This window comes from Phyllostomus hastatus, unplaced genomic scaffold (assembly GCF_019186645.2).
Source record: "Phyllostomus hastatus isolate PE091 unplaced genomic scaffold, TTU_PhHast_1.1 phas_contig_86, whole genome shotgun sequence".
NCBI classification, from domain to species: domain Eukaryota; kingdom Metazoa; phylum Chordata; class Mammalia; order Chiroptera; family Phyllostomidae; genus Phyllostomus; species Phyllostomus hastatus.
In genome coordinates, this window is record NW_025333977.1 from 88,759,550 (window position 1) to 88,775,839 (window position 16,290).

General features: G+C 36.0%; 1 protein-coding gene across 4 annotated transcripts in view; it reads left to right on the top strand.

Moving 5' to 3' along the window:
* Positions 1-16,290, top strand: part of STXBP5L (syntaxin binding protein 5L) — a 346,905-nt gene that overhangs the window by 300,348 nt on the left and 30,267 nt on the right. For all 4 annotated transcript variants that reach the window (XM_045851924.1, XM_045851926.1, XM_045851925.1 and 1 more), the window contains 2 exons: positions 11,907-12,077; positions 14,391-14,630. In XM_045851924.1, the coding sequence (XP_045707880.1) occupies positions 11,907-12,077; positions 14,391-14,630 (411 nt within the window). The remainder of the gene's footprint in view (positions 1-11,906; positions 12,078-14,390; positions 14,631-16,290) is intronic.

The following is a 16,290-nucleotide window of genomic DNA, read 5'->3' on the forward strand; positions in this document are numbered from 1 at the left end:
CTATCCAAAAGTTGAATTGTATGGAAGTCTGACAACCAAGGAGTTAAAGAAAAAACATTCATCCAGACAACTAGCAAGGGCAGAAATTGGCAGCCAGGGCAGAGAGGACTCAAGGCAAGTCAGTGGATATAGGATCAGTGTGGGCAAGGTGGCATCTGGTTGACTGGACAAGGTGGAGGCTGGCAGGGTGGGCAGTCCCACATTTGTGTGCGGACAAACTGGGAGGAACAAATGGGGAGGGAGACAAACCACATAACCCAGGGTTCCAGCACAGGCAAAGAAAATCTCAAAATCTCTGACTGAAAAAACCTGTGGGGGTTAAGGCAGTGAGAGAAATGCCCAACCTCACAGGAGAGTTTGTTGGAGAGACCCACAGGGTCCTAGAATATACATAAACCCACCCATCTGGGAATCAGCACCAGAAGGACCCAATTTGCTTGTGGGTAGTGGAGGAAGTGACTGAAAGTTGGCCAAGAGCTGAGCAAGTGGCATTGTTCCCTCTCGGACCATGCCCCCACATACAGCACCAGAAGGCATTGACATGCATTGCCCCACCCTGACAAATACCTAAGGCCCCACCCTTTACCACCTAAGAGGTGCACCAAGACAAAAAAAATATGGCCTAAATGAAAGAACAGATCAAAGCTCTAGAAAAAACACAACTAACACAATGAAGAGATAGCCAACCTATCAGATGTACAGTTCAAAACACTGGTAATCAGGATGCTTACAAAATTGGTTGAGTATGGTCACAAAATAGAGGAAAAAGTGAAGACTATGCAAAGAGAAATAAAGGAAAATGTACAGGGAACCAACAGTGAAGGAAAGGAAACCAGGACTCAAATCAATGGTTTGAAGCACAAGGAAGAAATATACACATTCAACCAGAACAAAATGAAGAAACAAGAATTCAGAAAAAAATGAGGAGAGGCTTAGGAACTTCCAGGACAACTTTAAACATTCTAACATCCAAAGCATAGGGGTGCGAGAAGGAGAAGAGTAAGAGCAAGAAATTGAAAACTTATTTGAAAACACAATGAAGGAGAACTTCTCCAATCTGGCAAAGGAAGTCCAGGAATCCCAGAGAGTCCCAAAAAAGTTGGACTCAAGAAAGCATACACCAAGGCACATAATAATTAAGTTACCCAAGATTAAAAATAAGGAAAAAAATCTTAAAATCAGCAAGATAAAAGGAGAGACTTAGCTATAATGGAGTTCCTGTAAACCAAGAGTGTCAAATTCATTTTCACCTGGGGCCACATCTACCTCACGGTTGCCTTCAAAGGGCCAAATGTAATTTAGGACTGTAAAAATGTAACTACTCCTTAACTAGGGGCAAGGAGCTCAGCACTGTCACCAGGAAGAAACAAGGTGCCAGGGCTGATCAAACAAGGTGAAGGGACAGATTTCCAGCCCGGAGGCTTTATGTTTGCCACCTATGCATAAGATTATCAGCCGATTTCTCAAAAGAAACCTTATAGACAAGAAGGGGCTGTAAAGAAGAAGTTTTTGAAGCCATGAAAGGCAAGGACCTACATCCAAGATTACTCTATCCAGCAAAGCTATCTTTTAGAATGGAAGGGCAGATAAAGTGCTTCCCAGATAAGGTCAAGTTAAAGAAGTCCATCATCACCAAGCCCTTATTATATGAAATTTTAAAGGGACTTACCTAAGAAAAAGAAGATCAAAAATACAAACAAAATGACAACAAACACAACTATCAACAACCAAACCTAAAAAACACAAAAACAAAAATGAACTAAGCAAACACTAGAATAGGAACAGATTCACAGAAATAGAGATCACATGGCAGGTTATTAGCAGGGAAGCAGTGGAGGGAGAATGGGGGAGAAGGTACAAGGAATAGGAAGCATAAATGGTAGGTACAAAATAGGAGGAGGTTAAGAATAATATGGGAAATAGAAAAGCCAAAGAACTTATATGTATGACCCATGGATGTGAACTAAGGTAGGGGAATGCTGGTGGGTGGGGGGTGCAGGGTAGAGGGTAATAAAGGGGAGAAAGAAATGACACACCTGTAACAGCATAACCAATAAAATCAATTAAAGCAAAGAACAGAGGTGGGACTAATAAGAGCATTGTATTAGGGGATTAACTAAGTGATTGCTAAGATTTTTCAAATCCTAAAGGACCCTGATTCTTTAAAATAATATGGAATGCATATGGAATGCAAACAAGTGTGTTGTTTTTAATGCATTTGGCTTATTTCTTTTTTTTTACAATAGGCTGACATTTTAAGAAATAGGTATTTTTGCAATAAAACACTAATTTACTTATGAATGATAACAGACCTATTTCATCATTTTAGGTATAACTGTGAATATTTTAGAGAATTCATATATTTTCTTTTCCAGACAAAGACTTTATGCAACTTCTTTATTTCATGTTCAATAATTGAACAAATTAAATGAAAAAACAGGACTGGGAGGTAAAACTTTTAAAAAGTGTTTATTTCTTTACAACATTGAGTTATTCTAGTATGGTTGCATCATTTAAAAATGGAGGGGTAATATCCAAATATTTTGTTATTTAGGAGTTATGGGAGGTCTGTCAAATAGAAACTTATTAACTAAGATTCAGAATTTGATTCTGCAATAGTAATGATTATAAATATTAAACCTTGAGGTTAGAGTGGTAGTATAATAACTGATTTGCCCTTCTTAACCTTTGACTAGATTACTAATTAAAAACACAGAGAAGAAAAACCTACATGGTTTATTGACTTTAAATCATCCTATGTGAACAATTTTTCTTTGTGAGATTAAATGCTCTTTTTAAAAGTGTGTCAACAATAAAAATAAAGTTAAAAATTTTTTTAATTTTTTTCACTCAAAAAATACATTAAATCAAATCTTGATTTAAAGACACAATAGAATTAGCTTGTAAATTTTTAAAATTTGGGAATCTTTCTGTGAAATAAAGAATAACAATTTCCCTTCTGCTTTAATATGCTTATTTTACAATTGAATTTTTTAAAATGTTGAACTTTCTCTACATGGTGCAGAGCTCTACACCTGGGCTAAAGCACCCTTGTAATCAGGGAGCAGTTCTAGAAAATGACAACCATTCTAGTTGTGTTAATGTTCAAAGTGATTTCATACAAGAAACTAGGTGCTTATTAAATCACTGAAAGATTGGAGAAATAAACTCCTAAGCTTCACCTATAACTTTCAGAATAAGGCTACCAAGCAGATAGGAGAGCAGGCACTTTTTCTACTGTTAGAAGCAAAGAATCAGAAGGCTACTGCCAATCAATTGTTGAACAAAAGAGCATATTGTTACAAGATCAGGAATCTACGACAACAGTGTCTTGATATACAGAAAGCTTGTGACTGGACACTGGAAGGTTGCTTTCAAAGCAAAACAAAATAAAACAAGGCCTCCATTGCAATAACACTAAAGCAGTGGGAATATGGCTTCCATTCCACTTTCAAATTAATTGCCAGACTTTTGAAGCTCTGAAGGGTCACCATGCAATGAGGAAATCCAAGCCTCCTGAAGAAGCCACAATTGGCAGTCCCATCTGAACTCAGTCTTTGGGTCACTAGCCCAGGCATGTCAATAAAGAAGCCTCCAAAGAATTCCAGTCCTCCAGCCATTCAAGTAGTTTCACCTAAGGCCTCAGACATCATGGATATAATATTCCCACCTTGTCTTAGCCTACTTAAATCATGGCCCACAGAATCTGTGAACATAATCAAATGATTGTTACTTGCATCAGTTACATTTCTAGTGGTTTTTTATGGAACAAGAGCTAACCGAACACGTCACAGATATTTTATGTTTCAATTTATTTAGCATTTCAGAGACATTTTTAAAGGTTATCATACTGTTATGTGATTATTACCACAATTTACCTAAAATTTTATGTTCAACTTTAAATGATAGCTGATATGTAACTTTTATCTATAAGAACTAAAACTACAGTGAAAATTTAATTATAGTGGTTTTCTATTTCTTTTATACTTAGCATTATTTCTTTATCATAAACCTCCAGAATGACTGTGTCAGGGCTATGAACAAATTTTTTTTATAAATGTTTTGTATCAACTCATATCTATCTTGGATATTTAGCATTGTAAAAAATATTTTAAAAATGTAAGTACAAAAGTAAGTCCTTTAAAGTTAATCAGCCCTATTGAAAACAGAAATATAAGACCAAAATCCTGGGCTGCCTATATATGGTAATGTAAGCTAGACCTTGGAAGTCAAACCTGAGAACCTGAGGAAAATGTGGTCTCTACATTATGGGCTCAGGCTGGGGTGTCGTGGTGGCGGGGAGACTAGCATGTTGAGAATCTAATGATTTTTCCCGTTATGGGCTGAAATGCATATTTACATGAGACAGCCACCAGGAGATGGTAATAGCTAGGCAGCAGCTTTGGCTTAGCAAGTGCAAGGGGTTCTAGCCAAGTAAACAAATTTTACTGTTCCCGGGGCTTTACCATATACTCTTGTACCTGGCTAAGAAGATTGTGAGTCTTCACATTCCTCAGGACAAGCAGTGAGCACAGAACAAAGCATCGCATCTGAGGAGGGGGTGACTTCTCTTAACTTATGTACCCAGAGCAGGGCTTATTTTTGCAATTTGTATCCGCAAAGTAGTTGCCGTTCTCTAATTCATTCTAAGTCCTTGTTAGTGCCAGCTGTTGCCCTCAGAGTGCTTCCTATTTATCAGACTAAACATGATACTGAAGGAGGGGTAGAGCTCCCAACTTCAGCCTCCTCATGGTTAACTCTTACTGGGATATTTCTGCCTTTCCAACTGGGAAATCTGGGATTTCTGAGATATGTGTTAGTATGGAAGATGACTGGCCCTAAAGGGTTTGGATCTCAATATGCATTACACTCCTAAACCCTACCAAATAGTTCATGTGAGCCTGTATCCCAGTTTTTAAGCATAAGACAGTAAGAAAATCATGATTAGAATCCTGCCCCCATGAATGCTTCTTATGTAATTTGGATAATTTTCTGAATCATTTTTCCCCGAGTTTTAGTTTCCTCATCTCCAAAGTCAGAATAATAAAGCATATACCTTGCAAGGTTGTTGTAAAGGTTAAATGAATAATGTGTATATTAACTCTCAATTTAAAAAAATAGTATAGTGCACCAGTGCATTTAAATAATGAAACCTGATTTTCATCTTTGTAAGAGCTGCAAGGGAATCTAGGAAATGTATGATCTTATCAAAGTACAATATAGAAAGGCTGTAATGGAGTGGACAGTGAGTGCCAGTGTCCCATGTCCAACGTGGATATTAAACATGAACTCCCCATAGAGTTCAACGGCTTTGAATGACCAAACAAGAACATTTAAATGCATTCTGAATATTGCAGAACTGTGACATGATAGTTTAAATATTCATGTTTAGCATCAAGAAAAATGAGACATTTTTGTACACGTATTTCCAAGTTTTTAAATTATACCAAAACAGAGCTAAATTCGCATGTTCTAAATAAACAATATTGTTTATCTTAGAAATGGATACTTTTAATACTCTAAAACAACAATGACAATAATAATTTTTATTAAGAGTTTACCACATACCAGAAAGTATTCCTGCATGTGACATCTATTATCACAAAAACTCCATGAGGTAAATAATAATATTCCCAATTTACAGAAAAGGAAAATAAAGCATAAACACTTCAATAATTTGTAAAACTAGTAGAATTTGTATTTAAGCCCAGGGAGTCTAGCTCTAGAGTAAACATTCTGGGTTTTCTTTTCTAATTTAATTATTATTATATTTTTTCCATTACCATTTAGACCCCTTAACTTCCCTACCCCCAGCAATCACCACATTGTTCTCCATATCTATGAGTCCTTCTTTTTACTCAATCCTGCCACTAGCTGCTGTCTGCTCTCCATCTATGAGTCTGTCACTGTTTTGCTTGTTAGCTCAGTTTGTTCATTAGATTCCACATATGAGTGAAATCATGTGGTATTTGTCTTTCTCTGACTGGCTTATTTCACTTAGCATAATGTTCTCCAGGTCTATCCATTCTGTGGCAAAGGGTAAAATTTTCTTTTTTTATGGCCAAGCAGAATTCCATTGTGTAAATATCCCACAATTGTTTTATCTGCTCATTTATTAATGGACACTTGGGCTGCATCCATATTTTGGTGATTGTAAATAATGCTGTAATAAACATAGGCATGCTTATTTTCTTTTGAATTAGTGTTATGGGTTCCTTCAGGTATATTTCCAGAAGAAGGATTGCTGGGTCAGAAGGCACGTCCATTTTTAAATTTTTGACGTATCTTCACACTACTTTCCACAGTGGCTGAACCTGTCTGAATTCCCACCAACAGTGCAAAAAGTTTCCCCTTTCTCCACATCTTCATCGGCACTTCTTAGCTGTTGATTTATTGATGATGGCCATTCTGACAGGTGTGAGATGCTATCTCATTGTGGTTTTTATTTGCATTTCTCTGATGATTGGTAACATTGAGCATCTTTTCACATGTCTATTGGTCATCTGTACGTCCCCTTTAAAGAAGTGTCCATTCAGGTCCTTTGTCCATTTTCTAATTGGTTGTTTGATTTTTTGATATTGAGTTTTGTAAGTACTTTATAAATTTTGTATATTAACCCTCTATCAGATGTATCAGTGAATATGTTCTCCCATTCTGTGGGTTGTCTTTGTTTTGTTGATGTTTTCTCCTTTGCTGTGCAAAACCTTTTTAGTTTGATGAAGTCTCATTTGTTTATTTGTTGTAAGCAAAAATGTTTATTTTATATCCCATTAGAGTCTCATTTGATTAAGGTGGGAGATATTTTCCAATTATTTTTGTCTCATGAGATGTACAAATTGAGAATGTCACTTTAGTAAATCACCTGTTCTCAATTGAGATCTACCAATGATGTTTAATCACTTGGTTCTTTTGAAATGGAAATTTTGGAACTGGCAAGAACTATATTCCTTAATATAATAAATAAAAAATTTTCAAGACCTTGGAGTATTCAGCTTTAGCCCATGGCATTAGTGTACCATATACCTATAAAAATATAGCAAGATAGGGCACTTATGTTTAGATTCTGAGAATACCCCTTTTAAAAAATTACATTTGATTGATTGTGCTATTATAATTATCCTGGTTTTCTCCCTTTGCCCCCCTCCACTCAGCACTCCCCATTCCCTCAGGCAATCCCCCCACTCTTGTTCATGTCCACAGGTTATGCATGTAAATTCTTTGGCTACTCCCTTTCCTATACTGTACATCCCCACAGTTATTCTGTAACTACCTACTTGTACTTCTTAAGCCCCTCACCTCTCACCCATTCTCCCACACCCATAGTCCTATCTCTTTATCTTTAACCTTTGGCATTAAATTATGATGTGTTTTGGGGTGGGCCTCTTTGCATCCATCTTGTCTGGAAATTTCTGTGCTTCCTGGACTTGCATGTCTATTTCCTTCATCAAAGTAGGGAAGTTTTCTTTCATTATTTTTTCAGATAGATTTCCAATTTCTTGCTCTTTCTCTTGTGCTTCTGGTACTCCAATAAGGCAAATGTTGTATTGCTTAAAGTTGTATCACAGGCTGCTTATACTATCTTTGTTTTTTTGGGTCTTCTTTTCTTCTTATTGTTCTCATTGGTTGTTTTTTGCTTTTGTATGTTCCAAATCATTGATTTGACTCTCAGTTTCATCTACTTTACTGTTGTTCCCTATTTTTTCTTTTTTTGCCCTTGCCTGGGGAGATATATTTGATAAAAAACTTTTATGAGCAATATCCAAGATTTTGCTGCCTATGTTTTCTTCTACTATTTTTATGGTTTTGGATCTAACATTTAAGTCTGTGATCCACTTTGAATTTAACTTGTGTGTGTTGTAAGAGGTGATCTAGTTTCATTTTTCTGCATATATCTGTCCAATTTTCCCAACACCATTTATTGAATAAATTATCATTAGCCTATTGAATGAGCTTGCTTACTCTGTTGAATATTAATTTACTATAAAGGTGTGGGTTTATTTCAGAATACTGTCTTTTGTTCCATAGAGCTAATGTCTGTTTCTATGCCAGTACCAAGCTGTTTGGATTACTATGGCCTTGAAGTATAGTTTGATATTAGATAGCATGATTCCTCCAACTTTGTTCTTCTTTCTCAGGATTAGTATTGCTGTGTGGGGGCTTTTGTAGTTCCATATAACTTTTTGAAATATTTGATCTACTTCTGTGAAATATGTCACTGGAATATCGATAGGAATTGCATTGAATCTATAGATTACTTTGGGTAGTATGGACATTTTAATGATGTTAATTCTTCCTATCTATGAGCACAGTATGTGCTTCACTTACTTGTATCTTCTTCAGTTTCTTATAATTTTCTGAGTACAAATCTTTTACATCCTTGGTTAGGTTTATTCTCAGGTATTTTATTCTTTTTGGAGCAATTTTGAATGGGATTGTATTCTTAATATCCCTTTCTGTTAGTTCATTATTTGCATATAAACTGTATCTGTTTTCTGAATATTAATTTTGTATTCTGATACTTTGCTGAATTCATTTATCAGTTCTACTAGTTTCTGGTCGAATCTTTGGTGTTCTCTACGTATAGTATCATGTCATCTGCAAGTAAAGACAGTTCTACTTCTTCCTTTCCACTTTGAATGCCTTTTATTTCTTCTTCTTGTCTGATTGCTGTGACTAGAATTTCCAGTACTATATTGAATAAGAGAGGTGGTAGCTGACATCCCTGTCTTGTTCTTGATCTTAAGGGGAATGCTTGTAATTTTTGCCCATTGAGTATGATGCTGGCAGTGGGTTTGTCATATATGGCCTTTATTATGTTTAGGTATATTCTTTCTATTCCCACTTTGCTGAGCGTTTTCCTAATATGTGCTGGATTTTATCAAAAGCTTTTTCTTCATCTGTTGATCAAGTAGTTTTTATCCTCCTTTTAGTTTTGTGGTGAATCATGTGGTTTTTATCCTCCTTTTAGTTTTTATGATTACCAGAATAAATCCCATTTGATCATAGGGAATGATCTTTTACATGCACTGCTGCATTCAGTTTGCTAATATTTTGTTGAGGATTTTAGTGTCTATGTTCATCAGGGATATTGGCCTATAATTTTCTTTTCTTTCAGTATCTTTATCTGGTTTTTGAATTAGGATGATGCTGGCCTCATAAAATGAGTTTGGGAGCTTTCTTTCCTCTTGAATTCTATGAAGTAGTTTAAGGAGAGGTGTTAGATATTCTTAGAATAATTAATAAATTCACTTGTGAAGCCATATGGTTCAGGGCATTTGTTTGTTGGGAGTTTTTATTTTTTATTATTATTGCTTCAATTTTATTAGGTGTAATCTGACTACTCAGATTCCTTAATTCTTCCTAATTTATTTTTGGAAGATTTTATGTTTAGGAATTTATCCATTTCCTCCAGGCTGTCTAGTTTCTTGGCATATGATTGTTCATAATATTTACTTACAATCCTTTGTGTTTCTTTGGTGTCAGTTGTTATTTCTCCTCCTTCATTTCTGATTTTAATTATATGGGCCCTTTCTCTTTCTGTCTTGATCAATTTGATTAATGGTTTGTCAATCTTCTTTATCTTTTAAAAAAACAGCTCTTGGATTCATTGATCTTTTGTATCATTTTTTAGACTCTGTTTCATTTATTTCTGCTCTGAAGTTTATTATTTCCTTCCTTATACTCACTTTGGGCTTTGTTTGTTGTTCTTTTTAAAGTTCTTTTAAATGTGTAGTTAGATTGTCTACTTGAGGTTTTTCTTGTTGGTTTTTTTTTTTTGAGATAGGCTTGTAATGTTATGAATATCCCTCTTAGAATTGCTTTATCAGCTTCCTATAGATTTTGGATTGTTGTATCCTCATTTGCATTTGTTTCAAGGTATCTTTTGATTTCTTCCTTGATCTTGTTGCCCATTCATTATTTAATAACATGTTACTTAGCTTCCATGTCTTTGCATGTTTTTCAGTGTTCTTGTGATTGATTTCTAGTTTCATAGCATTGTGGTTAAAGATGCTTGATACGATTTTAAGTGTCTTAAATTTATTGAGACTTGTTTTGTGTCCTACAAGGTGGTCTATCCTTGGAAACATTCCATGTGTACTTGAAAAGTATTAATATTGTGCTGCTTTGGGCTGAAATGCTCTGAAGATATCAATTATATCCATTTGATCTAGAGTGTTATTAAAGATTGCTGTCTCCTTGTTGCTTCTGCCTGGAAGATCTATCCATTGAAGTAATAGGGTATTAAAATCCCCAACTATGACTACAATTCTGTTGATCTTCCCTTTATGCCCATCAAGATTTGCTTTACATATTTAGGTGCTCCTATGTGGGGTGTGTGAGTGTTTACTAGGGTATAGCCTTTGTTGGACTGTTCCCTTTATCATTATGTAGTGTACTTCTTTGTCTCTTATTGTAGCCTTGTTTTAAAGAACTTTGTTGTAAGTACTGCGGCCACATTTTTTTCTTTTCCATTTGCATGAAATAACTTTTTCTAACCCTTTACTTTTAGCTTGTGTATATCTTTTGATCTGAGATGGGACTCTTGGAGGCAGCATTTATAGGGGCCTTGAGAGTTTATTCTAAACTCTCTGATAAATTGCTTGCCCCCATTTCATCTTGTTCCTCTGGAGAATTATCTTGTTCTTTCATTTGGGGTCTGTTTCTTTGTCTTCCCTTTTTAGCTTCTTCTTTATATTTTTTACCTTAGAAGTTAAGCTCTTTAGTTATCAAGCTGTAATTATCAGTCCAGCTTAAGCAACACAGGGTAGGGCAGAGTAATTCCTGTAGGTAGGGCTGTTGCTTCCCCTCAAGCCTGAAACAATACCGCTTCGAGAGGAGTGCTGTGCCTGAGAAAAGATGGCTCCTGCAGTATGAGGAATGACTCAGCATAGGGATCCTGATAGCTGATCCTTCAGTTATTTCCCCAGAACCACCAGCCCCAGACTCTCCTCAAGTGTCTCTAGTCCACTCTGCCCTCCCTCTGCCTGAGCCCAGGGTAAGTGGCTGCAAATGAAATTTTGTTTCATTTTATGAATGAAATTGTGTTAGTCCATCAGAAGCTCTCTGCATCTCCAGCCATCTCTCCCTTGCAAATAGAAATCCTGCTGCTTTTCACAGCTGGATGTTATCTGGGTTTATCTCTGGCTCTGGTGCTATTGGTGAGGAGCAGTTTGTGATTTACACCCCACACTTCTCAGGGAGAACCCCCAAGCCACTAAATATCTTTCCAGAACTTCAGGTGCTACCTGTGGGAACCCAGCCTGCCCTCTCATGCCTCCTCTGCACTCCCTACCAGTCACATTGTGATGAAATGATTTCTTCTGTCTGACTTTGATTATAAGGCTTCTTTCCAGCTAGCATTCAGTTGGTTATTCAGGATGATTTCTCTACAGTTTAGTTGTAATTCCAGATTGGTCCTTGGAAAAGGCTAGTGTAACTTCCACTTACTCTTCCATCATCTTGGATTGACCCTGAGTGAATATTCTCAAGTACCATTCTCAACTGCACACAGTAAAATGCTTCTATCCTATAATTTAATCTACAAGCACCTGAACTACTCCTAAAACTTACCTAAATAGGTGTTTTATTTAAAGTAATCAAAAGGAAGTTTAGTACTATAACAAAGTTGTATTGCCATTAAATGGTAGAATACATAGTGAAGATATAGAATATTAAACTACATTAACTAGTCAAATTTTAAAAATAATTTTATATTTAATAACTAAAATTTTTGGCTAACTACTGAAATTGTGACTAAATTTTAAGATACCAAGGACTTAGCCATGTTTATATAGTTTGAACATAAAGAATTCTCACTCCTCTTCATTTATTAATCTATGCACTTAGATTTTTTAATATTAAGATTTAATTATGATGCTTATGCTGCCTTCTTTTTCTTGGTACAGATCATGTAAATGGACACTGCACAAGTCCAACTTCTCATAGTTGCAGTTCTGCAAAGCGTCTTTCTAGTGCTGATGTTTCAAAAGTGAATCGCTGGGGGCCTGGGAGACCACCATTTCGAAAAGCACAGTCAGCTGCTTGCATGGAGATTTCTTTACCAGTTACAATAGAAGGTTGGTTAAACATACAAATTTTTTAGGATAACAATTAAAATTTGGCATACCATGGTAATGGAAGCTGAAGGACAAGGGATGCAAGTCATGTATAAAAGATATAAAAGACTAGTCAACTCTAGCACAATGAGTTACTGAGAGCCTGGCCAGACTGTGGCTATAACTGCAAATCCATTCACACTCTACCTCCTTCTTCACTTCTAATACCAGATGACTGCTTATTGGTAGGTTCCCACCTCCTCTGTACAAAGGGAGACCTATGACTTAATCTGTGGTCCACACTCTCAAATAATTGAGAGTTTCTTCCCATCTCATTGGTAAGCCTCTTAGTGTCTCTATCTGTAAATAGATGTTCAATGTCTGGCAACCTTAATTTCTCAACTGTCAAATGCATGTGACTCCCCCCAAGAAAAAGCAAAATATTAGCCCTGGTTGATGTGGCTCAGTGGATTGAGCATCAGCCTGAGAACTGAGAGGTCACCAATTTGATTCCCAGTCAGGGGGCTAGGTCTCTACTTAAGCGCACGCAAGAGGCAACTGATCAATGTTTCTCTCCCTGTCTTTCTCCCTTCCTTTGCCTCTCTCCAAAAATAAATAAATAAAATCTCTTTTAAAAAGGCAAGATATTGAATTCTAAAGCTTACAGTCTCATTCATATGTTTAAAAAAATGGATTATTTGCTTACTTATGGAATGATTGTGGGGGCAGGAATTAAATTATAAGAGCGAGAAGGCCAGAAATTTTTAGAGAGGAAAAAAAAAAAGGAAGGAATCTTGTAACTTTGCTGCTACTGTCTTTCTAACAAAGAACTTTGTAGACAGAGGTAGGAAAAAATAATCTTAGAACTATTTGCTGTGCTATAAAATAATTCCATGTATCACCTCATTTACCAAAAAAATTGACAGCAATGATCTATATTACTCTTCAAATTTTTAAATAAATGTTTAGGTTTTATTTTTTATTTATTAGTATGCCATACTAAATCTTGTCCAGGGATAATGGAGACAATGTTTTCTATCACCGGTACTTTGAGTAGCAACCTTGAATGCTGATGAACCATGAATGGAAAAATTAGGGGAACATATTAGCTAGGAATGTTATAACAGAATCAAAATATAAAGGTCAAAAGAAGCAGCATTCAGTTGCTGGATTAAGAGTTAAGAATTTAGCATTTTAGATATTTCTGCCTCTAACTTGTGCTGTGTTCTGGGAAAATTACTTAACTCTATGTATCTCTCTCTAAATCTACAAAATATTTAGATTATATCCAAGCTTATTCTCTTATCTAAATTCTATTACAAACAATTATGTCTGTAACTTGCTCAAGGATAGAAGGAGGAAATTAGAAATACTGTATTTTGTTTTCTAGGAAAAGGGTAGTCTGAGGAATTTATATTTAGTCTTTTTTAATTAAAATGTGTCACACTTATACCTATAAAGAGAGAAAGGAGAGTGAAGGCAGTAGAAAGAAGAATATGAGAAACATGTACTTGGAGTTTCTCAGAAGAGTACAACCTTCCTAATACCATTTAAATGAGGTGCTCAATTTATGCTTGTTGGAGGGAGTATATTGTGTAAGTGTTGATGAGCAGGAGAACCTGAAACCTTCCCATTTCCTTTAAGTGGTCTGAAGCCCTCTCAGAAAGATTACCACTATCAAAGGGATGGCATTGTCTACAGCTCCGTATTTGGCCCTATGCAGTTAGGACTGAATTTGGACTCAAGGTAGGCAGCTTGAAACTGCTTCAGGAAGATAATGTTTGCTCTTTGGCCTTGGTAAACAGTTCATTTTTTACAACTGTAATTACTCCAGATTCAGCAAAACCAAAAACTGCATTAGAGGAATGTATTTGCCATAGAACATTTATGACTTGACGTTAGTAACCACAATGTTGTCAGTAAGTAGAAATTGCCAAGAAATCATTAGGAATACTGTACCTCCAACAGTTGAAAGATAGAGGGAAGCATAATTAAAATGATACCAGAAATTCTTGTAACTTGAACTATCTAATTTTTTTTCCAGATTAGAGAATTTCAACTAAACTTGTGAGGTAATGTAGAGAGAAAAATATGGTGACCTGGAGAGTCACGTTTTAGTCCCAGGCCTGCTTAAGTTTTAGGTTGACACTTCTGGACTTTAGTCTCTTCATTTTCAAAATACTTGGTGAACTGGATAAGCTGCCTTACAGATCAGTTAACGAAGACTCACAATTCTGCTTGTCCCTCATAATTTTGGTTTTCTTGTATCAAGTCTCACTTTGCTTTTTCTGGAAATACACTAACATTTTATTTTTGTTTTTTAAATCTCCATAGAAAGCCGAGAAAATTCCTATAATCGTTCTAGAAGCTCTAGCATCTCCAGTATTGACAAAGATTCTAAAGAAGCAATTACAGCACTATACTTCATGGAGTCCTTTGCTCGAAAAAATGACTCTACCATCTCCCCTTGTTTGTTTGTCGGAACTAGCCTGGGAATGGTGTTGATCATCTCCCTGAACCTACCTTCAGCAGATGAACAAAGATTCACAGAGCCAGTCATGGTATTGCCAAGTGGTAAGAGTTTTTACTTATTCATTCATCGGTTTTTTTAAATTTAAAGTATTGTAAAACATGAATTTGTACTTATCTACAGCAAAGATTATAAGTATTCTATGTAATAGAGAACTTTATAAATCATATACTATTTCAACATTGTCATGTTGCAGCTTTCCTTTAGGGTAAAATAGCACAACCATTTCTATGGTAGTAAACTATGGAACTGCCAACCTACACAATGCCTTGGGAAATAAGTTCCTGAAAAGCACGAAAGTAAACCCGAATGCAAAAGTTGAAAAATTATATTTTTAAACTCTCATCTTTTTTTTCAATGAGAAAGGCCACTTTCATTTTTTTAGAACTTTTATTTATTTATTTATTTTCTTTACCTTTTTTTAATTGTTGTTCAAATACAGTTGTCTGCATTTTCTTCCCAACCCTCCCCCACACTCCAGCCATCCCTACTTCCCAACCTTGATTTTTATCCCCCTTTGGTTTTGTCCATGTGTCCTATGTACATGTTCCTGAAAACCCTTCCCTCTTTCCCCTCAATTATCCCCTCCCACTTCCCCTCTGGTTATTGTCGGTTTGTTCTTTATTTTAATGACTCTGGTTATATTTTGCTTGCTTGTTTGTTTTGTTTTGTTGATTAGGCATGGATAGATATGGATAGCATTATGCTAAGTGAAATAAGCCAGGCGGTGAAAGACAAATACCATATGAAAAAATATCTTTTATTACATGTAGCAGAAGAGCCCCAAACCCAAACTGGGGAGCTGCTTACATGTTCATGATATTCCAGAAAAACCACCCGTGGACTAGCTGATGTGGACATGCCATTTATTACTCACATAACAGGGGAGTGCACCAAAGGCAGCTGGTCAGTGTGATAGAGATGGCACCTCCTCCAGTCTGAGGCTCATTATGAGGGGGTCCCAGACAAAGGAAGCACATGTCCTACATGTGACTCTAAACTACATTACCTCAGTGTGTAAAAGGTCAGGAAGCAGTCACAGGACAAGAAGTCACTCCTAAAAGAAGATAAGGAGGGAGTTACAACCCACTCCCAAAACAATACACATCCCTTCTGGACAGTGGCCATGTGACCAGCCCTCTGTCATTGGAGGTGGAAGGGCCATGTCCACTGACCCTACACTACATTTCTAATTTTTAAGAAAATATGCACAATTCTCTTAGTCCTTAGCCTACCTTTTAGTGAAATTAAGAATTGGTTTTTTGAAAAGATAACCAAATTGACAAAGCTTTAGCTAGACTTAGAGGAAATGAGAGAAGACTCAAATAAAATCAGAAATGAAAGATAAGCCATTGTTGGATAACCTAGAAGAAATGAATAAATTCCTAGAAACATACAACCTACTAAAACTGAATCATGAAGAAATAGCAACTCTGAACAGACCTGTATCTAATAAAGAGATTGAATCAGTAATCAAAAACCCCTTAACAAAAAAACCCCCATTTCTTTAAGGAATCTTTTCACATAAATTTATCTTGATTCTCTTGAGAACAAATTTTAATCAATGATATGGAAATTTGAAATGCACTAAATCATTAGATTTTAAAGTGGGAAAGCCTCGGCATTATCCATTCTGATAGCAATCACTGTAGTCTGAATCGGAGTCACTTGAAGGGTTTGTTACAGCACAGATTATTAGGTGCT